The sequence below is a fragment of the Eleutherodactylus coqui genome, chromosome 1, assembly GCF_035609145.1.
Source record: "Eleutherodactylus coqui strain aEleCoq1 chromosome 1, aEleCoq1.hap1, whole genome shotgun sequence".
Taxonomy (NCBI): Eukaryota; Metazoa; Chordata; class Amphibia; order Anura; family Eleutherodactylidae; genus Eleutherodactylus; species Eleutherodactylus coqui.
Window position 1 is genome coordinate 531,330,600 of NC_089837.1, and position 24,105 is coordinate 531,354,704.

General features: G+C 50.7%; 1 protein-coding gene across 1 annotated transcript; it reads right to left on the reverse strand.

Moving 5' to 3' along the window:
- Positions 1-4,102: 4,102 nt before the first annotated feature.
- Positions 4,103-20,543, reverse strand: LOC136590991 (ligand-dependent nuclear receptor-interacting factor 1-like). Its single transcript, XM_066588459.1, has 4 exons — positions 20,405-20,543; positions 14,998-16,327; positions 11,603-11,746; positions 4,103-9,314 (listed from the first exon to the last, which is right to left on the reverse strand). The coding sequence occupies exons 1-4, from the start codon at positions 20,437-20,439 to the stop codon at positions 8,892-8,894; spliced, it is 1,932 nt and encodes a 643-aa protein (XP_066444556.1). The 5' UTR covers positions 20,440-20,543; the 3' UTR covers positions 4,103-8,891.
- Between the last annotated feature and the right edge of the window lie 3,562 nt (positions 20,544-24,105).

Genomic DNA, 24,105 nt, shown 5'->3' on the forward strand with positions numbered 1-24,105 from the left:
GCACCATCTTGAGGGGGTAAAGGCATCCCATTACTGTGTATACCTATCATAAAAACTTGGTATATCTCGCCAATGCAGAGAGACTCACGGCTCGTCAGGCCAGGTGGGCGTTGTTTTTTGCCAGGTTTAACCTCGTCGTTACATATATTCCAAGGGAGAAGAACGTGAAGGCAGACGCCCTCTTATGGAGTTTCAGTTTGCCGGAAAGTGAGACAGTGGCTCCAGCGAATATCTTGGTACCTGGGGTGGTGGTAGCTGTAGAATCTGGTCTCATTCCTCATCTACAAAATTGTCAGCAGGACGCTCCCTCGGGGGTGCCGGAGGGCAGATGGTTTGTACCAGAGACCTTGCGTCTCAGAGTCATTGAAGAGTCTCACTTATCTGTTCTCGCAGGCCATCCGGGGGCTCAGGGGACCCTGGATCTTTGTACTAGACACTACTGGTGACCAGGCATGTCTCGGGAGATCAGCGACTTTGTTAGGGGATGCTCTGTCTATGCACGCAGTAAAAGTCGGCGGCGTCATCCGGAGGGGCCTCTGAGACCATTACCAGTGCCTTTTCATCCATTGTCGCATTTATTGGTAGATTTTATCACTGATCTACCCGAGTCTCAGAAGTTCACCTCTATCCTAGTTGTTGTAGACCGTTTCTCAAAGATGGCACATTTCGTGGCGTTAAAGAAGCTACCTTCTGCGATAGAATTTTCCAAGATTTTTGTAAAAGAAATCATTCGTCTACATGGGGTTCCCGAGAACATTGTATCTGATCGCGGGGCTCAGTTTGTTGCGCAATTTTGGCGAGCCTTCTATAAAAACCTGAGAACGTCGCTTTCCTTCTCGTCAGCATTCCATCCGCAGACTAATTGTCAGACTGAGCGGAAGAACCAGGATTAAGTGCAATATTTACAGTTGTTTGCCCATTGATGAGCCTTTTCGCTAGCGGAGTTCCTGCCGTTGGCAGAGTTTGCACTAAACAACCGTACTTGTTCTTCCACTGGGGTATCTCCATTCCTGTGCGTATACGGTCAGCATCCTCGCTTCCTTACAGCTATTTCTAATGTTGGCCTGTCCTGCAGCTGTCGCCGCCACAGATGCGCTGCAAGGGGGTATGGAAAGAAGTACAGAAGAACCTGGAAGCAACAGCGGCTCAAATGCAGCTGCGACATGGGAGGAGTCTGTCAGTATCTGAACCTTACAGGATGGGGCAGAAGGTATATTTGTCTTCTAGAAATCTCAAATTGAAGGTTGTCTTTGAATCTGGTGCAGCATTACGTCGGCCCCTTTGTCATCACGCAGGTAGTAATCCGCTCGCTTATAAACTTGATTTGCCAGCTACATGGAGCGTTCACAGGGTTTTTCATAAGTCATTATTGAAACCTTTTGTCCTTTCGGTGGTGAGGGGGTCAGTACAGGAAAAGTAATATATGTACACAGTGACTGCACTAGCAGAATAGTGAGTGCAGCTCTGGAGGATAATACAGGTGGCAGGAGGCGATTTACCCTAGGCTGTGGTGCTGCCTGGCGCGCACTCGGCGTCCGGGTCAGCTTGCGGCGTGGGGTCCGCTGCTGGGTGAGGCTTCGGCGGCCGGGCTTGGAGTTTCCGTTGGGGGGCCGTGCCCAGAGGAGGTCCAGGTTTTATGCATTGCCGGCCGGCGTGTCATCGGGCTCTGCCCCGACCTAGGCTGGGTTTTTGGTATTAAGCCCCGCAGACACGGTCAGTCCTTGCCAGTGTTTGCTAATGGTTCTCCAGCTAACACCCGCTCCGTTTGCTCGTTCCAGTCTACAGACCCAGTTGGTGCTGATCTGGATCTTGCCTGTCCCTTTGTTATTTGGTTTTCTAGTTCTGTCTTGGATTTGGTTACATTCTGCCTTCTGGTTAGTTGGTCTCTCCTTTCCCTGTCATCGGGATCCCCATCAGTGCAGAGTAGGGACTGCTGCCCAGTTGTTGCCCTGGGGGGCAAGTAGGTAGGGACAGGGGAGATGGTTAGTTGTAGGGACTTCCAGTCACTCATTCCAAAACCAGCCCTGACAATAGCATTTAACTAAGTAATGTATGTACACAGTGACTCCACCAGCAGAATAGTGAGTGCAGCTCTGGAGTATAATACATTACTTATCCTGTGCTGCTCCTGAGTTACATCCTGTATTATACTCCAGAGCTGCACTCACTATTCTGCTGGTGGAGTCACTGTGTACATACATTACTTATCCTGTACTGCTCCTGAGTTACATCCTGTATTATACTCCAGAGCTGCACTCACTATTCTGCTGGTGGAGTCACTGTGTACATACATTACTTATCCTGTACTGATCCTGAGTTACATCCTGTATTATACTCCAGAGCTGCACTCACTATTCTGCTGGTGGAGTCACTGTGTACATACATTACTTATCCTGTACTGCTCCTGAGTTACATCCTGTATGTACACAGTGACTCCACCAGCAGAATAGTGAGCGCAGCTCTGCAGTATAATACAGGATGTAACTCAGGATCAGTACAGGATAAGTAATGTATGTACACAGTTCTGCATATTGAAGTGTGTGTATTCTGCTGATGGAGTCACTGAGTTAATCATTAACCCCTTAACGACCGGGCCATAGTGTTTTTACGTCCTGCAGCTGCAGGACGTGTATGGAGGGAGGTAGCGCTGCTATCTCCCGCCATACAGCGCGGGCGTCAGCTGTTTATAACAGCTGACACCCGCGGGCAATAGCCACGCTCGGCCGTTCTCGGCTATTAACCCTTTAAATGCCGCTGTCAGAATTTAAATCCCCCCGAACACTGTTTGGGGGTCCCGCACGGCCCCCCCGCGGTGAGATCGGGGGATCCGTGCAGGTGTCATGGCAGCCGGGGGCCTAATGAATGGCCCCAGGGCTGCCTTAGCAGACTGCCTATCAAGCCATCCACACAGGGTGGCTTGAAAGACTGCCTGTAAAAAAGCAGCATGACGTAATGCTGTAGCATTACGTCATACTGCAGGAGCGATCAAAGCATCGCATGTTAAAGTCCCCCAGGGGGACTTCAACGTAAAGTTAAAAAAAAGATCAATAAAAATTTTTAAATTGTAAAAAAAAAAAAGTTTTAAACTTTTATATCACCCCCCCTTTTGCCATATCTATTATTAAAAATCTAAATCATAAAATAAAAATATGTATTTGGTATCGCCGCGTCCATAAAAGTCCGAACTATCAAAGTAGTGCATTATTTTTTCTGCACGGTGAACGTCGTCCGAAAAATAAAAATAAAGAAACGCCAGAAATACATTTTTTTAGTTACCCTGTCTCCCAGAAAAAACGCAATAAAAAGCGATCAAAAAGTCGTATGTATTCCAAATTGATACTATCGGAAACTACAGGACATCCCGCAAAAAATGAGCCCTCGCTCAACTACATCGACGGAAAAATAAAAAAGTTATCGCGGGCACAAAATGACCGCAGAAAATTGAAAAAAATTTTAATATCTTAAAAAAAAAAAAAAAAAAATACAAGTACTACAGCAAAAAAAAAAACAAACGATATAAGTTTGGTATCGTAGCAATCGTACTGACCCATAGAATAAAAATATCAGGTCGTTTTTGTTGCAGTTTGTGCGCCGTAGAAACAGGACGCACCGAAAGATAGTGGAATGTCGTTTTTTTTTCCATTTCTCTCCGCTAAGAATTTTTAAAAAGTTTTTCAGTACATTATATGGAATAGTGCCATTGAAAAATACAACTCGTCCCGCAAAAAACAAGCCCTCATACAGCGACGTCGATGGATAAATAAAGGAGCTACGATTTCTTTAAAAGGGAGTAGGAAAAAAACAAAAATGGAAAAAAGCAAAAAAACCCGGTCACTAAGGGGTTAAACAACCTGCTGTTGGGAGAGCCACCACATCCCTGTACATCATGTTTAGCCATGACTGAGGCAGGAAAAGACACACAAATGAATTGTTGCAAAGTTTTTTGGTTTTCCTTTCCTTTTCAGAGGACTGCGGTGCCGCCATCTTCAGGATCTGTATCGCCGCATCACATACGTGAGATCTATGGGCGCGGCCTCACATACGTGAGGTCTATGGGCGCGGCCTCACATATGAAGACAAATTTGCCGAGGGGCTAACAAAATTTCAAACCAAATAGGTTTAATGGATCTTTTGGGTTTTTTGTCTTATGATACAAATTTTAAGGAGAAAAAACAAATCCCAATCTGATGCAAAAGTGAAGGACATAATACAAAATAACAATACTGTCAGCGCACAGGAGGGGCGCTAACAAGATGCTCATCAAATACCCAGGATTCGGCTCCAGGGGTTTAATCTGAAATATTACAAAGAAGTAGAGCGCTCAGATGTCACCACACATCGATCCATGCCGCAATTCTACAAGGACCCAAGCCTTCCTCTTCATCACATCTACCCAACACTAAGCTGCCCTTGGCCTACCAGTATACCAAGCTGAAAGAAGCCACCATACCAGATGTCCCCCTTGCTGATCTAGCATGCCACAGCATCACTCCAGGCGGCTGCCCCTCTTTCTTCCCGTCAGCACTACCTGAGATCGCCTCCACCTGGTAGGGCAGGAACACAGGGACGGTTACAGCTCCCCCCATTTTCTGTCTTGCCAGTAGGTACGAAAGAGGTGCTTGGGGCTCAGGAGTTGCTGGCATGAAGATTGAAGATCCCACGGCTCAGAGGTAGCAGGCGCTGTTCTCCCTTGCTGAGGTTAGTCTCCCGGGTTGCTGCAGGGGCAGTTATCCCAAGCCAGATTCTTTCTTATCAGGGCCAAGGTGGTTATAGGGGAGCACTCCAGTGTCGGATGTCCCTGAACCGGCTGTTACCCCTGGTGTTGTAAGTCCGTTGGTTGCCTCATGAAAACTAACGTATCTGTATACATACATTTATATCTTTTTCCTGCTAAAATACGCAGCTTACGTGAAAATGTTTCCGCCAGCAGACCCCAAGCTGTTGTGCTAGTTATGCCTAGTCCAAACTATTAAAGAAGAATCTGGCGGCTTGATGGAGCATATCAGGCCACGAGTTCCGCTCAGCCCAAGCGTCCCAGGAAGCACCACCACCTACTTCCTCTGTTCCAAGATGGGTAAGGAGGACATAAATCTGAAACTAGTCTTCAAATAACGAGGATGACGAAAAATTCCTCTTTAATCCCGAAGACTTAAGTGAGCTACTCAAGGCAGTCAGGGCTACCCTTAATACGAAGGAACAACAACAAAAAAAACCAAAAAAATGAGAACCATCCAGGATGAAGTTTTGAGGGGGATGGGCAAGAGACACAAACACATGTTCCCGATCCAAAATTCAGAAGCTGATGAAGAAGAAATGGAGTAGACCCAAGACAGGCTCCTTCATCTCCAGGGGCATTAAAAGGTGCTGTCCCTTCCTCAGAGGATTGCACTGACTGGGAGGTTGGGCCTAAGGTGGACCTCCCAGTGGCAAAATTGGCTTAGCACAAGTCCATACTTTTGGAGGCGCTGTGGACCGAAAGCAGAGAGCCTCCTGAAGAAAACGCAGGAGGCAGCCACAAGCCCGTTTAGTCCTGGCATGGCAACCACGTGTGTGACCAGAACGCTCAACGGCTGAGTCACCTAGAGCTACACATCCAGAATAAAACCCCGTGTGAGCAAGTCCTCTTCAACCACAATCAGGGGGAGCCTCAAAGATCAAGAGCATGATGCCATCCCAGTGGGGCGAGATTGCAAGCCTTTTAGAAGAGATGGGTACAGCTTTGTGAGCATGCCTGGCTGCCCAAAATTATAAAATGGTACCAGATAGAACTCCTCTCTCACCCCAAACAAAACTTTCTAGTAACCTCGGGCACGAAATCCCAATTACACCTTCTACAGCAAGGAGCACTTTACTACACTCTTAAGCGCACCACTATAGGTAGGTACTTCAGTTACGCTCCAACCCTTGTCTGTCCATTATCAACCACTGAGGAGAGTGGGTAAAGGGGCGGCGCTGTAACCCTCTCTGCATATTCCTGCCATCAGGAATATCAGGGAGAGCGCTCATAGGTGTGCCGTTGTGGAGACTTCCTAAAAAGCCGATTAAGTCTAATCTACCATTTTTTCTTCTCGTTTTTGAGATGTTCAACCCACCCTTTTTCCTTCACCCCTATCATCCTATGCACTGTCTCATCTCGATTAGGCCCTTACTTAGAGGGGGGCTCCTGTCATTCTGATCAACCCCTTTAGGACAAATTTAACTTCGCAAATAAATGTAGTCTGGATTATATTATTTTTACTTTTTTATACAACATGGCTTCTGTAAAGAGGGGTGCCAACTCCCATCAATATGCACAAGAAGAAAAGTGCTCTGGATGCAGTCGTAGCAAGACAATCAGATGACCACGATATTTTCTGTGGTGGTGCCCAAGTAGTTAAAGGTACTGACAGCCGGCGCTGCTTGGAAAACCCCTTTAAAGGGTTGATGTACTGCGGGCCGAGGACCATTCTCTTCAGTAAGACTCAGCCTGCAGTATAAAGCTGGGCCACTGTGCAACAGACGTTCCGCCGGAGGAAGTGGACGGCTCTATCTTTGGGACATTTTTGCTCAGCCTTACAGGGAATTATCACTTTGAGGTGTAAGTTCTGCCGCCTTCTCTCTGCTCAGCTTCACATGTGTGTTATTAGAAAACGTACGCATCTGTATTACGGCCAAGTGTCCCAGACCAACCGCCAGGCTACTGCTCTTAACTTATAGCATCGTAGTCTGGGTCCAAATCAACAGACCAGCAGTCAACCCGGGACACACCGGGTTACGGACACAGAAATACGCCAGTAAGACGCCTGCGTCAAGCTGCCCAAAGACTGGTCCAACATCTCCTGATTTTACGATTCCTCCTTACAGTTAGTGGATGGAAACACCGTTTACCTCCTCATGATGAGGACACGTAGGGATGTCCAACGCTTGAAAGCTGCGGGTTTGTTACAATTGTACCCAGTATAGACAATCCATTGGGAGCTACAAAGAGTTTTAGGGTGCGTTCAGATAAAATCCAATGGAAAACTCCAGGAAAAAAAATCTGCAGGTGGATTTCAGACACGGATTTGCATTCCAGCAGCGGCGATCGGCACTTGGATTTTCCTCTTGTTCAATAATTCGTCCACGGCCAGAAGTATCAGTCCTCATGTGTGCATGGAAAAATCTGCACCAGGTAGCTGAAAAGGTACACAGGACTACCGCCAGGCCCACAAGCGCCCCACGGACTACCGCCAGGCTATCGTTCCTGTGCTTCACACAAGAGCGAGTGACGGCCAATGATCGCTCTACCTGTTCAGTAAACAGGAATGCCTCAGACATTGAGCAGCCCCAGCTTACATGGCACGACCGTTCTTCTAAAAATCAAGCACCTCCGAGAGCATCATCATGGACCGAAACTCTGCGTATTCCCTGCATATTGCAGTTTTTTTGGACACGTGTTTTTATGTACACAAAAAAAAAAAAGGCAAGACGCCCCACTGATCTTCTGCGCAAACACAGTGAATAAACACGTCCTATGCAGATTTACTTTAATGGCCTATTTTGTACCTAATATGGACCAAAATTGGACATGATGCAAGTTTTTCAAGTGCATAAAAAAAAAGTAAGATCAAGGGGTTTCAGCCCTGCGTAATACACAGCGCACAGGGGCCTGTGTGACTGAGGCCCAAGAGGTGTTCTGGTAGGATTACCCCGGCTTATGTGCGGTCAGCGAATAGACATCTGTTCAATCACAGATATTCAGGGGGAACCTGCCACGCCGGACAGCACCGCTCTGTAGACCTCCGAGCACGGCCGACCTGTAGACCTCACAGCGCTCTGAAGAGAAGCGGATTGTCCGACCGCGTGGACGTGGCGGCCACTGTAGAGGAGCTGGTGAATATAAACATGGCCTCCCTCGGCTCTCTGAACTTGGGGCCCTTTTACCTATAATCGGTCACATCCTCACTGGATCCCCAATGATTATTATTCAGCGGAAATGCTGGAGCGACGGAAGGAACTAATCATTTGTTTGTTTTAATGCCTGCAGAAACTGAAGGATGACCAGACAAGCAGCCGTGTAAACATCTAGGACCGCTTACTATGATGGTAGAGATCTCAAACCCACTCCGCCGCCGTTTAGACTGCCTATCCACGGGCGAGGCGGAATATCACTAGCAATATTCCACCAAGGGGAAGCAGGAGGAGAAATGACAGGCTCACCGCGGAGAATCGCAATGATTCTCCGCTCGCGTTTGTCGGGCTGCGCTTTCCACAGTTAAGTCTATGGAGAGATTCCACTGCGTTACTCGCGGCCGGATTATCACCACAGATAACGCAGTGACCCAGCGCCCGTGGACAGGAGGCGATAATGAGGATTGCTCCTGTGTAAAAGCACCAGAGCCATCATTAATGGGACGACTTTTTGGTGCATCAGCCCCCCGACCAACGTCCTGTTGAGAAGGGCCCTTAGTTTACGGTGCTGATCGGAGGGGTCAGGTTCCCTTTAAGATAATACAAAATTAGAACAGTATCAGAAAGTTTGAGAAATTTGGCATTCAAGTAGTTCACAGATGGAGGAAGTCACACTGGGAGAGGGGTCAACAAAAAGGACCACAATACTCCCCCCGAACAGCTTTATGTGGCACATATCAGTCACTTGGATCCGCCTCTTGAAGTTGCCATTTAAATGGCTGCCCCGCGATCAGCATTAAGGTGAAGGCGCTCGCACACGCACTGGTGTAATACATGGGTGGTGGGGGGAAAGTGTTTCAGTGGAGGCAGGTCTTCAGTCAGGACTAACAAAATTATCGGCAGGTCGACGGCCGCATTAAGACTACAAATAGTATCGAGCTGCCGCCCTCTTGTGGTCCCCAAGAAACACAGACACTAAGAAGTTAGCGCCACCGACTGTCTGTTGGTCACCATCGGGGCTTCTAAGTCTTCGGGCGGCGCAGAGCTTCCAGCGCCTTCTCACGCTCCTTTAACACTTCCTTAAGTCTCTGGATCTTTTCATCCTTGGTGGTCTCATCGGCGTACATAGAGTCAATGTGAAATCTCTGACTTGGTAGTGAGACGTCCGTGAAGGGTCCTGCCACATCCTGGTCGGCCTGGAAGTCTGCAATGTCCGGAGGATAAGAAGCTTCGCCCCCGTAGTAAGTTGGTGACCAAGTGAAGCCGGACCTCTCGCTGGGGTCAGGAGGATTTACCTCCCTCGGTACAGTGGAGGCGGATGGAGGGTCAGTAGACTCCAGATTGGCGGGGTTCGCACCGCCCTCCTCTGCGCTCTTCTGCCTCTTTGAAGCGGTCACAGTCGGGCTGCTGGAGGACCTTCGTTTTGATAGATGCAATTGTGGATCCTGCGAGGGGACAAAAGGCACAAGTTCAGGTCAGGACGGCCGTCGACCTCTGGATGAGATTGTCACTAGTTTTATAAGTTTTGCTTTCTGTAAGTGAACGACAAACTGAGATACAAAAATATGCAATAGTAAGACGAGGGCTTGTGCTAAGGAGGGGCAGATCTGCAGCATGAGAGTATGCCCCCCCCCCCCCCCATTTTGTTTTAATTAGAAAAAAAAAGTTTAGAATTTTAATCTTTTTTTTTGTTTTTCGTTACTTTTTTTAGTCCCTACAGGAGACTGGATCTTGCAATCGCTGGATCACTCATGCAGTATAATGATATACCTGCCGAAGGCCCCAAGCTAACATGGCAACTGAACGACCCCTTGCCAGCTGATTGCAGGGGGACGGGTTTGGTGCCCCTTAATACCAATCGAGGTATTTAAATGCAACTGTCAGAATTGACAGACGTTTAAAGGGTTAACCACCATGCTCAATGTTCATGCTGATCGCAGCTGTTAGTTGTCAAAGACAGGCAGCATCCACAGCGGCCGCTCTCTATAAGCCCCACTTGACCGGGACGTAATGTATGCCGTGGGGCGTGAAGGGGTTAAACAGCAATTGCACTTAACGACATGATAGAAGTTTTAATCACTGGGGGTCCCCGATGCCAAGACCACCACCGAGTGCTGCAATCAAGGAGAGAAGTGCTCCGCGCCCCGAACTTGTCAGCTCTCCTCTAGAGCGGAAGATGGACACATAGACTTCTATAGACTTCTGTGCATCCGACTTCATACGCCAAGAAGAGTCGACCCGAGATACCGCCGCCGACGGGGCACAGAGAGCAGGAAAGGGTGCAGACAGTTACAGGTTGTTTTTATTTAACCCCTTTTCCCCATATTTATAATAATATAAAGGTCCACCAGAATTGTACATTTTTGGTCCAACGGTCCCCAAAAAAGATTTCTTTAAATAAAAAGCCATCAAGACGTTGTATGAAAAAGGAACCAATAGAAGATTGGGGAGACCCAGCTTTAGGCATGGAAGAGTAGAGCTCTGGGGGCCGGAATAGGAGGAGACTTCTTTCAAAAGCTATGTGTGTATATATATATATATTTAGACTAGTGCAGCAAAGATCTAAATACGTTTATCATCGGAATCGCAGCGACCGGCATGGATGCCATCGTGTGTGCGCTGTAAAAACAAGACCCCGGGGAACGGCCAGACTGCGTTTCTCCCCCTTTCACTCCACATAGAAAGGTCTAAAAGTTTTTCAGTTCATTAACTACAAGAAACCGTCCGACAGCGAGGGGGGCGGGAAGAAGACAGAACGGCCGCGGCCACAAGGGGTTAAGCATCTGCCGGCTCAGGCAAGAACATTCCTAAGAAGGATCAGTGTGCCGCCCAGCAAACGCCTCAACGCACCATCTATAGGGCGCACAGCCGAGGGCCTCCCCATGTGTCAGTGGGGGTGCGCTGCTGACCCCAAGGAAGGGACGTCTCTTATTATAGTCTGAAGGCGAGCGTCAATCTCAGAGGACCCAGACTACCTCCATCGACCAACCCTCCAGTGCTACCATAGATTGTAGACCGCTCAGGACCGCACAAGACTTACATCCTGGCGGCCCCAGCAAGACGCTCCCCGAAACTTGGAGAAAAAAAAAAAAGGCGCCAGGGCAGGAAATGGCGTAAAAGAAGAAACCAAACATGGCGGCCGGAGGCCAGCTATTGGCTGCAGCTGTCAGAGTGATGAATGGGACATCACTGATGCCTGCTTTAGTGGAGAGGGCAGCAGTAGCCAGGCACTAGACTGAAGCCACCATGAGGGGGGAGTCCATTTTCTTCTGTTTTACACCATTAACTTCCCTGCGCTCATTATTAGTATTATTTTTTTTTTTTTATTAGTACCAGAAAACCCCTTTAACAAAACATCTACGACTGAGTGCCGAGCCTCGTCATTGGCTGCTGCAGCCGGGCACATGCAGTACACAGGCTGCTGCAGCCTGTAAACATTACGCCGGAGGGGGAACCCAGAGCGGTGGCGCTGGACACAGCAGTAAGCAGGGAGAGGAGCGTATAAACACCTTCATTAGTTTTTTCACAGGGATGGCCATTTTGCTAAAAATAAAAGTCAAAGAAGCCCTAAAAGTAGTTCTAGCCAAGGACGGGATCCCAACTATTAGTCAGTAAGGCCGTTCCCGAAGCTTTCCTGATCCTAACCGCACTGCAGCTCTACATCCGAGGCCTCAGGATGGACCTAAACAAGAGGCAGCTACAAACACAGCGGTAACGATCAGCCATTACTCACAGCAGGACTCGGGGGATCCTCCGCCTGGATCAGGGGAATCCTCCTTAGGATGATCTTCTCTTTCTTCAACAAGCCATATTCCAGCCTCCAGCTGCCGTCAGTCTTCGCAGCCGTCACTTCCACCTCTTCCAACTTTGGCTGCAGCTGCAAGAAGGCAGACGGAGAATAAAATGTCTACAGCCTGATACACCACAGGCGAGTTATAAACGGTCACGGTCTGGAGCGGCCATGTTGGAGACACTACCTACCTGTAGGGACAATGCAGCGGGGTATGCGCTTTATGGCTTCTGCAGTCAATGGGAGCTAAAGGGGTTGTCCGGAGGCAGAATCCTTACGCAGACCTGTGGTATTGATACCAGTGACAATGGGCCAAGGGATATGGACTCTCAGCGGCCGTAGGGGGCCGGCTGTTCCGCTCTTAGCAAGAGTAAGGATTCTACCTTCCTGGACAACCCCTTTAATTGGCAGAGAAATGTCATTTTTGGATAATATACTCACTTAGATATCCCATGTACACATTGTATCAGGGTCCCCCAGAACCGTTCAGCCCTTACTATAGTTCTTACACCTGCATGTAAGCAGTGCAGCACAAAAGGGACTCAACATAATGACAATTTATGTGCCATTCAGGGTTTGTGGAAAGCCGAGTAACCATCCGTATGGCAACTGGTAACAGACTACATCAGGCCTGGATAGATCTTAAAAGGCCCATTTCCACACAGGCCGTCTGAGGAGAGATTACTTTATAAGACAGCTGCCGTGTTGCTCCGCAGGGGCGGGGTCTGAGCACTTCTGCAGGGAGAGATGAAGCTGGATGTTTGGTTGGTCCGTAGGGGTGGTCTGATCACTTGTGCAGAGAATACAGATGATGTTGTGTTGCTCTGCAGTAGTCTGCGGTCACTTCTGTACGCGAGATGACGCTGGATGTGGAGTTGCTCCGCAGGGGCGGTCTGATCACTGCTGCAGCGTACAATGACAGTGGCTGAATCCAGCAGTAGGTGGGAGCAGTCGACCGCTGATCGCAGCTGCTACACCCTAAAATGCAGATGTCAATTCTGACAAATTCCAAAACGCCCCCCCCCCCCCCCCCCCTTCGCAAAGAGATTGTGAGGTCCTGTTTGGTTTGCATGCCTGTGGCATGGCTTAATCGACTGCCTGTCAGAAAGCGATATACTGCAATACTCTGGTATTACATTATACTGTGTGAGCAATAAGCTTTACCCGCGCACAACTGTACCGAGGAGACAGGAAGCTTTTTTTAATAGTACAGAAAAACTAAATAGCTTTGGCCTCGTGCCTGGAGTGTAATCACACGGCCAACAGAAGACAATGGCGTTTTTGCAGCAGTTTGTACGCCTTGAACAGCGGGCCGCCCGCAGGATGGCAGAATTGCGTTTTTTTCCCCATTTCAACCCAAATAGATGTTTTTCAGTACATTATAATACCATTGAAAAACACAACTCATCCCACAAAAAACACCCCCAGAGCGACGGCAACAGGGGAGGAACAGGGGAGGGGGGATCCTCAAGGGGTGAAAGTGGAAAAGAAGGAATCAGAAGGCGAGAGGCGGCGCCGCCCACAGTAATGTGGGAGAAAACCAGATAACTTGTCCTCTCTGGCCCGTCCTGCCCCCGAGCACCATGCTGCGCTCTTCCAGAGGTACCTAACATCGAGGGGCTGCCGACCTGGCACGCCTATGCGATCGCTGATCATCATTGGCTGCAGCCCCTGTGAAGTCCCATAGAGGGGGCGGGGCTACAACTGTCAGACAAGAGCGGGGGACCGACGCGGAACACAGCGGGAGTGGGGAGAGCAGAGTCATTATGTTAGGGCATGGGGAAAGGGCTGTCCAGGAACGGTACGACTCGGGCAACAGTTTAATGTACCGAATATACTGGAAAGCTTAAAAATGTGTAAGTGGAGGGAAATAGAAAAAAAACCCTGCAATTCTGCCGTCTTTGGGTGTTTCTTATGGTGTACGTACTGCGACAAAAATGATAAGTTTATCCTGCGAGTCGGAACGATTACAGCGATACAATCTTTGGGAAAATATCCATTTTCGGCCGTCATCTTCTGACTATCATGACTTCCTGGATGCCTCCGTCCGCAGGGTTGGAGCGGCTCGTTCTTCGCAGGACGCCCTCTAAGTTCTATGGTACTGTTTTGGAGTACATCTAACTTTTTGATTGCCAACTACTTTTTCCTTGGAGACGGGCCGACCAAACAATAAATATAAATGACTAAATCTGATGTGTATTTTTGTCCCTCACAGCATTCCCTGCGCGGCTAAATAACGCAGAACTGGTAGACCGGACGTTACGGAGGTGGCGATACCAAATAGTCAGATTTTTTTGAATATTCTCCTTTTATTAACTTTTTGAGGTGAAAAACAAAAAAAAAGGAGAGTACAAAGATTAAAACAGCGGGATCAACAACGCCCAACCGATCCCGACGCAGAAGGGGTAGAGGCAGGAGTACACAGTATGTTCTAATGGGACCCTGAAGGCCGGGGCCTCCAGCAACTAGGATTATACATAACAGCAATAACCTACAAATGAGTAAACTCCCCAAGGGGACATTAATCTCCCTGTATTTGTCATTCCTTATTCCCCTCCATCACAGAGGAGCTCCTGCATGAGATCGGACCAAGACAGAGCGATCTGTTAGTCATTACCTTTTTATCAAATAAAAAAAAAACAAAAAAAACTCATTTACATTTTTTAGTCCCACAAGAGACTCGAACTTGCGATCGTTTGGTCACTCAGAGTGTAATGCAGTACTGTAGTATTGCATCCTAGGGTGTTCTGACAGGCAGTCTAGCAGACAATCAGTCATAGAAGCCCTGGCAACTGAACGGCACCTTGCGTAGGGGAAGGGGTGGGGGTTGTGTGAGACCCCTGAATAGTGTTCAGGGCATTTAAAGAGTTAACAGCTGTGATCAGCGTATATGCTGATCGTGGCTGTGGGGGTGGGGTGAAGACTGTGAAAAGAAGCCGGATTGACTCACAATCTACACAAGCTCTGCACTCCATGATGTAAATATGCATTCTGCGGACTGAAATGCTTAACGGAATTCAGCAGCGGCAGCTCTAACAGAGGCCCCTCCCCCCCCCCCCCCCCCCCGCCGACCGATGGGTAATGTGTTACAGATTTAAATTTGGGGTCTAAAAATTTTAGTTGGGCTCCTAAATGCTTCAGTTTAGTAGCCAACGGCTCCCGGGTAATTTGTTGTATCCGCTGTTGAACCTTGAAATGGGTGATAATAGGAGATAGATTGTGCAAGACGAGAGAGACAACTCTCTAGAAGAAAGCGAGAGCTGGAGAGCAGGCGCCATAACCGCGCTCACGGCCTCGGACGCACGCATTCATGTATCCAGTATTAATCTTACACCCACCTGATAGTATTTCTTCGCAGCGTCACCTTTATTAGCAGCGTTTACCGTGGAGGCGCCGGTGGGATTTGACGGCCATGGGACGTCCCGAGGGTTGGCAGAGACTTGACTGCAGTCGTCATCATCCGTGATGTATATGATGTTCGGGTCGTCTCTCACGGCTCGAGGCGTGGAACTCTTTCTTTTGGGTTTGGCAGTACTGACCACGTTGGACTGGACCGACTCTTCCGTGATAGGAGGAGGCGGCGGCTTCATTTTGGGAGCTACTACTTTGACTGCTTTACTGGCCAAGTCTTTCACAGGTTCGCTCGGTGCCGGCGGCTTGCCTGGTGAGCAGTACTGCGGAGGTTGGGGATCTTTACTCCCCGTGTCCGTGAGATCTGCACCTTTTTTGGTTAAGAAGAATATTTTATCCTCGCACATGACCAGCGCGTTCTCCTTTATTTGCACGACCTTCGAGCGGTCCGAGTTGTTCAGGTTGATTTCTTCCATCTTTGTTTTTGACAGCATCTGTAGAATCTTTGAGGCCGTGTCTGTGGAGGACCTCATGGGGACCAGGCAGGCGGCGGACTCCTGGTTCTGCTGGACGACCCACTTCATGGGCCCTTTAGGAGCTTCACTCCCGCTGAACGGCGGCCTCTGCTGCGGCGGCGACTTTGCTCCGGAGGTCACACTGGAGGTATTTGGGGTGGAGTGAGGCGGGGCGTTGTAGTTATTGTTCTTGATGGTGTTCACCGGGGAGACGTAGATGACGGTGGGGAGCTTTTTGGAGTCTGTGCTGCTGGTCTGGGACAGTATTTTTTGCTGGATGGAGAGGGGCAGGGAGGACACGGGAACAGAGAGCACCTCGGCGTGGGAGGGGATCTGGATGGAGTGCCCGGGGGGTAACATCGTTATGGGTTTGACGGGACTGACCGGTTTCCTGTTCATCATGATGAGCGTTGGGTTTCCCGGCACGGAATTTGTCGGAAGAGTCAGTTGTCTGTTATCCAAAAACAAGGTGGTTTCCGGACTCAGAGGGAAGGGATTCTCAATGTGGAGCGTGTTGGTGAGATTATTCCGCGCCGCGATGATATAGTTCCCCAAGGTGGGCGCCTGCACTAGGGGCACGCTCACAGGACCGGGCCGTCGGGGTATGATGGAGACCGGTGGTGGTGGTGGTGAGGATATAACTGCCGCAGGTACATTTAGTGTTGGCGCGCTGCTGGGCGTTTGTGGAGAGGTCACCGCAGGGATTGGATTGTCCTTCGATTTCAGTACTGGGAGGAGCTTCAGGACGTTGGACCCTTGCAGCCCGGTGGTCTGAACGACCTGATAGAGGCAACCTGTAAGACTGACAACAAGGACAGGTTATAGGGGGCGTATTATACAGTGCTGTGCCACGTGCCGCTACAAGCACACCGCCAGGTACACTGGGGCAAACACGAATGGCCCGTTTACACGCAACGACTGCCACTCAAAGTTCATCCAAACAATGACAGTGGGCGACAATTGTTACGTGTAAACGCACGAATGCTAACAAAGTATCGCAGCAGGAGGCCCCAAACAACAACACGAGAGCTCGCCAGCGCCGAAAACATCGCAGATAGCCATAAGGTTGTTAGAATGTTGTGCCCGCAGCTCACCGGTGTAATGGAGGGTAAAGAAATCCCTCCTCCACCTAACATGTCTTACGCTGGGTGCATCCGTGATAGGGCCGTCCGAACACGCTAGATCAGTGACCAGTAGGAGGGCGGCGTCCGCTACGCACCCACCGGCGGCGATCCCCCTGGGTACGGTCACACACAGCAGCTGCGGTGAGGTTCAGTGACCAGTAGGAGGGCGGCGTCCGCTGCGCACCCACCGGCAGCGAACCCCCGGGGTACGGTTACAGACAGCAAAGCCGGCACTGCGGCGCGGATTCCACGGCAACAGCATGTGTTTTTTCCCCCCGTTGCGGCCGCGCTCCTCTCTATTGGGAGCGCCGGCCGCAACGTAAAAGCATGTGGCCCGGCCGCTCCAAGGCTCGTGGCTCGGTGCTGCAGCTGCGCTTTCCCCGCAGAAATCTCGCAGTTTTTCACTGCAGCAAAAAGGCCAGATTTCCACTGAAAATAAGACCCTGTGACCCCGGCCCCCCGGCCCGCAGCTGTGAGACACGGATTTAACCCCGCCAACAAACGGAGTTAGAGCGCGGGACGCCGAAGAGATTCCAGAACCGGTCCCCCCATCGGAGCGCCACACGCAGGCGGAGCGCCGTCACTACACAACTACTGCCTCAGCCAGGAGGGGGCGCTGCCTGCCACCACCACAGGAGCGCGAGGCGATGACCGGAGCGCCGTCACTACACAACTACTGCCTCAGCCAGGAGGGGGCGCTGCCTGCCACCACCACAGGAGCGCGAGGCGATGACCGGAGCGCCGTCACTACACAACTACTGCCTCAGCCAGGAGGGGGCGCTGCCTGCCGCCACCACAGGAGCGCGAGGCGATGACCGGAGCGCCGTCACTACACAACTACTGCCTCAGCCAGGAGGGGGCGCTGCCTGCCACCACCACAGGAGCGCGAGGCGATGACCGGAGCGCCGTCACTACACAACTACTGCCTCAGCCAGGAGGGGGCGCTGCCTGCCGCCACCACAGGAGCGCGAGGCGATGACCGGAGCGCCGTCACTACACAACTACTGCCTCAGCCAGGAGGGGGCGCTGCCTGCCAGCACCACCACAGGAGCGCGAGGCGATGACCGGAGCGCCGTCACTACACAACTACTGCCTCAGCCAGGAGGGGACGCTGCCTGCCACCACCACAGGAACGCGAGGCGATGACCGGAGCGCCGTCACTACACAACTACTGCCTCAGCCAGGAGGGGGCGCTGCCTGCCGCCACCACAGGAGCGCGAGGCGATGACCGGAGCGCCGTCACTACACAACTACTGCCTCAGCCAGGAGGGGGCGCTGCCTGCCGCCACCACAGGAGCGCGAGGCGATGACCGAAGCGCCGTCACTACACAACTACTGCCTCAGCCAGGAGGGGGCGCTGCCTGCCACCACCACAGGAACACGAGGCGATGACCGGAGCGCCGTCACTACACAACTACTGCCTCAGCCAGGAGGGGGCGCTGCCTGCCACCGCCACAGGAACACGAGGCGATGACCGGAGCGCCATCACTACACAACTACTGCCTCAGCCAGGAGGGGGCGCTGCCTGCCACCGCCACAGGAGCGCGAGGCGATGACCGGAGCGCCGTCACTACACAACTACTGCCTCAGCCAGGAGGGGGCGCTGCCTGCCACCACCACAGGAGCGCGAGGCGATGACCGGAGCGCCGTCACTACACAACTACTGCCTCAGCCAGGAGGGGGCGCTGCCTGCCACCACCACAGGAACGCGAGGCGATGACCGGAGAGCCGTCACTACACAACTACTGCCTCAGCCAGGAGGGGGCGCTGCCTGCCGCCACCACAGGAGCGCGAGGCGATGACCGGAGCGCCGTCACTACACAACTACTGCCTCAGCCAGGAGGGGGCGCTGCCTGCCACCACCACAGGAACGCGAGGCGATGACCGGAGCGCCGTCACTACACAACTACTGCCTCAGCCAGGAGGGGGCGCTGCCTGCCACCACCACAGGAGCGCGAGGCGATGACCGGAGCACCGTCACTACACAACTACTGCCTCAGCCAGGAGGGGGCGCTGCCTGCCACCACCACAGGAGCGCGAGGCGATGACCGGAGCGCCGTCACTACACAACTACTGCCTCAGCCAGGAGGGGGCGCTGCCTGCCGCCACCACAGGAGCGCGAGGCGATGACCGGAGCGCCGTCACTACACAACTACTGCCTCAGCCAAGAGGGGGCGCTGCCTGCCGCCACCACAGGAGCGCGAGGCGATGACCGGAGCGCCGTCACTACACAACTACTGCCTCAACCAGGAGGGGGCGCTGCCTGCCACTACCACCACAGGAGCGCGAGGCGATGACCGGAGCGCCGTCACTACACAACTACTGCCTCAGCCAGGAGGGGGCGCTGCCTGCCACCACCACAGGAACGCGAGGCGATGACCGGAGAGCCGTCACTACACAACTACTGCCTCAGCCAGGAGGGGGCGCTGCCTGCCACCACCACCGGAACGCGAGGCGATGACCGGAGCGCCGTCACTACACAACTACTGCCTCAGCCAGGAGGGGGCGCTGCCTGCCACCACCACCGGAACGCGAGGCGATGACCGGAGCGCCGTCACTACACAACTACTGCCTCAGCCAGGAGGGGGCGCTGCCTGCCACCACCACAGGAGCGCGAGGCGATGACCGGAGCGCCGTCACTACACAACTACTGCCTCAGCCAGGAGGGGGCGCTGCCTGCCGCCACCACAGGAGCGCGAGGCGATGACCGAAGCGCCGTCACTACACAACTACTGCCTCAGCCAGGAGGGGGCGCTGCCTGCCACCACCACAGGAACACGAGGCGATGACCGGAGCGCCGTCACTACACAACTACTGCCTCAGCCAGGAGGGGGCGCTGCCTGCCGCCACCACAGGAGCGCGAGGCGATGACCGGAGCGCCGTCACTACACAACTACTGCCTCAGCCAGGAGGGGGCGCTGCCTGCCACCGCCACAGGAGCGCGAGGCGATGACCGGAGCGCCGTCACTACACAACTACTGCCTCAGCCAGGAGGGGGCGCTGCCTGCCAGCACCACCACAGGAGCGCGAGGCGATGACCGGAGCGCCGTCACTACACAACTACTGCCTCAGCCAAGAGGGGGCGCTGCCTGCCGCCACCACAGGAGCGCGAGGCGATGACCGGAGCGCCGTCACTACACAACTACTGCCTCAGCCAGGAGGGGGCGCTGCCTGCCACCACCACAGGAGCGCGAGGCGATGACCGGAGCGCCGTCACTACACAACTACTGCCTCAGCCAGGAGGGGGCGCTGCCTGCCACCACAGGAGCGCGAGGCGACGACCGGAGCGCCGTCACTACACAACTACTGCCTCAGCCAGGAGGGGGCGCTGCCTGCCACCACCACAGGAACGCGAGGCGATGACCGGAGCGCCGTCACTACACAACTACTGCCTCAGCCAGGAGGGGGCGCTGCCTGCCGCCACCACAGGAGCGCGAGGCGATGACCGGAGCGCCGTCACTACACAACTACTGCCTCAGCCAGGAGGGGGCGCTGCCTGCCGCCACCACAGGAGCGCGAGGCGATGACCGGAGCGCCGTCACTACACAACTACTGCCCCAGCCAGGAGGGGGCGCTGCCTGCCACCACTACCACCACAAGGTGGGGGGAGGGGGTTCAGTGTGGTCTAAGCCACTACTGACATACGGGGGAGTCTGCCGGCTTACCGTCATTGGGGGAGGCAGAGCCGGGGGCCTCCACCACTGCCGTCGGCGGCTGCATTACTAGGGGGCGCACAGCCTCAGTCCATGACTCACCAGTGGTTGGCGGGCGCCGCCTGATGGTGAGACATGGAGCGGCTCTCCGGATCTCCTCGCCGCGGGGTCCTTGAGGTGTCGGTAAGGCTGACGGAGCTCCGGACAATGGCGGCCTACACAGCGCAGACAGGAAGCAATTCCGGACTAGCCCCGCCCACTGCAAGCTCATTGGCTGGACGCTACCGTCGGCACCTATACCCCTAGGTACTTCCGGGTAACGTGATGCATGGAGGCGGGGCCAAATGCTGCTTCCAGCTGGCGGCTTATTTTAACCCATTAATGACGGCGCCTGTTCTGGTGGGGGTGGAGCCGTTGTGGGGATCTTCTTCTCCGTCTTTATGGTCCCCCCGCAGCCACACGGTGGACGCTCTTCACGTGGCGAGCTGTGGGATTCATACATTTATTTTTTTAATCACGTTTTTGGTGACAAAACGAACACAATATGTGTTTCCGCTGTTTGTAATTATTTTTCACATTTTTATTCAGTGCAGGGTATGATTGTAGGGATCGTCACGGACGCAGCGACGCCAAATGGGCGCTTCATTTATTTTAAAAATTGGAAAGTGGGAAAAAAGGTGTTTCTGTTTTTTACTGCTAATTTTATATACAGTTTTTTTCTGTCTCTGTAGGGGACTTGAACCCCCGACCATACGATCGCTGCGAGGATGCGTTGCAGCAGGTCTGTACTGCAATGTATTATCGCTTTTGCTAGCGATCGTATGCCACGGTGACCCATCAACCCTTTACATGCTGTGATCAGCACTGGTTGTGGCATGGAAGGGGTTAACAGCGGGGATCCGTGTTCCCACAGAGCTCCACGCTGGCTGCCAATCACAGCGTCTGCGCCATGAGCAGGAAGGAAGTACCCGCCACCCGGGACGTATCTTGGGGCCTCTAACACACGGGCGACCGCGGTACTGCAGCTCTGTCCCCGCGACTGTAGGGACCGCAAGGCGCTTACCTGTGGAGAGATACTGACAAAGATAATACATATATACTCCTAGGGGGGGATGTTACTGACAATGAGTGTGTATATATATATACTCCTAGGGGGGATGTTACTGACAATGAGTGTATATATATATACTCCTAGGGGGGATGTTACTGACAATGAGTGTATATATATATATATATATATATATATACTCCTAGGGGGGATGTTACTGACAATGAGTGTGTGTATATATCTATACTAGCTGATATACCCGGCTTCGCCCGAGTTAATTTGGTACTGGTGTTTATCTGGTGTTCACACGGAAAATCTTATGAAGTCGTGGTTACTTTAGAGATACCGAGGAAAAACATATGTTCACCATTTTGCATAGTTCTCTGCGTTACCCAGAAAACACCACGGGGAGGTAACCATGTGACGTTTCCTTTATATAAAACTAGCTCACCCGTTGCGCGTTGCTGCAAAGACAGACAGACATTCATTCGTTTTTATATATCTAGATAACAACCAATCACAGCGCAGCTTTCATGTTACCTCAGCAGTATAATATATAACAACCAATCACAGCGCAGCTTTCATGTTACCTCAGCAGTATAATATATAACAACCAATCACAGCGCAGCTTTCATGTTACCTCAGCAGTATAATATATAACAACCAATCACAGCGCAGCTTTCATGTTACCTCAGTATAATATATAACAACCAATCACAGCACAGCTTTCATGTTACCTCAGCAGTATAATATATAACAACCAATCACAGTGCAGCTTTCATGTTACCTCAGTATAATATATAACAACCAATCACAGCACAGCTTTCATGTTACCTCAGCAGTATAATATATAACAACCAATCACAGCACAGCTTTCATGTTACCTCAGCAGTACAATATATAACAACCAATCACAGAACAGCTTTCATGTTACCTCAGCAGTATAATATATAACAACCAATCACAGCGCAGCTTTCATGTTACCTCAGCAGTATAATATATAACAACCAATCACAGCACAGCTTTCATGTTACCTCAGCAGTATAATATATAACAACCAATCACAGCGCAGCTTTCATGTTACCTCAGTATAATATATAACAACCAATCACAGTGCAGCTTTCATGTTACCTCAGTATAATATATAGCAACCAATCACAGCGCAGCTTTCATTTTACCTCAGCAGTATAATATATAGCAACCAATCACAGCGCAGCTTTCATGTTACCTCAGTATAATATATAACAACCAATCACAGCACAGCTTTCATGTTACCTCAGCAGTATAATATATAACAACCAATCACAGCACAGCTTTCATGTTACCTCAGCAGTATAATATATAACAACCAATCACAGCACAGCTTTCATGTTACCTCAGCAGTATAATATATAGCAACCAATCACAGCGCAGTTTTCATTTTACCTCAGCAGTATAATATATAGCAACCAATCACAGCGCAGCTTTCATGTTACCTCAGTATAATATATAACAACCAATCACAGCACAGCTTTCATGTTACCTCAGCAGTGTAATATATAACAACCAATCACAGCGCAGCTTTCATGTTACCTCAGTATAATACATAACAACCAATCACAGCACAGCTTTCATGTTACCTCAGCAGTATAATATATAACAACCAATCACAGCGCAGCTTTCATGTTACCTCAGTATAATATATAACAACCAATCACAGCACAGCTTTCATGTTACCTCAGCAGTATAATATATAACAACCAATCACAGCGCAGCTTTCATGTTACCTCAGCAGTATAATATATAACAACCAATCACAGCGCAGCTTTCATGTTACCTCAGCAGTATAATATATAACAACCAATCACAGCACAGCTTTCATGTTACCTCAGCAGTATAATATGTAACAACCAATCACAGCACAGCTTTCATGTTACCTCAGCAGTATAATATATAACAACCAATCACAGCGCAGCTTTCATGTTACCTCAGCAGTATAATATGTAACAACCAATCACAGCACAGCTTTCATGTTACCTCAGCAGTATAATATATAACAACCAATCACAGCACAGCTTTCATTTTACCTCAGCAGTATAATATATAGCAACCAATCACAGCGCAGCTTTCATGTTATCTCAGCAGTATAATATATAACAACCAATCACAGCACAGCTTTCATGTTACCTCAGTATAATATATAACAACCAATCACAGTACAGCTTTCATGTTACCTCAGCAGTATAATATATAACAACCAATCACAGCGCAGCTTTCATGTTACCTCAGCAGTATAATATATAACAACCAATCACAGCGCAGCTTTCATGTTACCTCAGCAGTATAATATATAACAACCAATCACAGCACAGCTTTCATGTTACTTCAGTATAATATATAACAACCAATCACAGTGCAGCTTTCATGTTACCTCAGTATAATATATAGCAACCAATCACAGCGCAGCTTTCATTTTACCTCAGCAGTATAATATATAGCAACCAATCACAGCGCAGCTTTCATGTTACCTCAGTATAATATATAACAACCAATCACAGCACAGCTTTCATGTTACCTCAGTATAATATATAACAACCAATCACAGTACAGCTTTCATGTTACCTCAGCAGTATAATATATAACAACCAATCACAGTGCAGCTTTCATGTTACCTCAGTATAATATATCGCAACCAATCACAGCGCAGCTTTCATGTTACCTCAGCAGTATAATATATAACAACCAATCACAGCGCAGCTTTCATGTTACCTCAGCA

Bases quoted from the DNA above. Each gene is read 5' to 3' on its own strand.
- LOC136590991 (XM_066588459.1), bottom strand. From the start codon at position 20,439: ATGTCTCACCATCAGGCGGCGCCCGCCAACCACTG. The intron at 16,328-20,404 runs GTGAGTCATGGA...CCTTGTTGTCAG, and splicing joins GCGGCGCCCGCCAACCACTG to TCTTACAGGTTGCCTCTATC. The intron at 9,315-11,602 runs GTGAGTAATGGC...GTCCCCTCGCAG, and splicing joins AGGATCCCCCGAGTCCTGCT to GATCCACAATTGCATCTATC.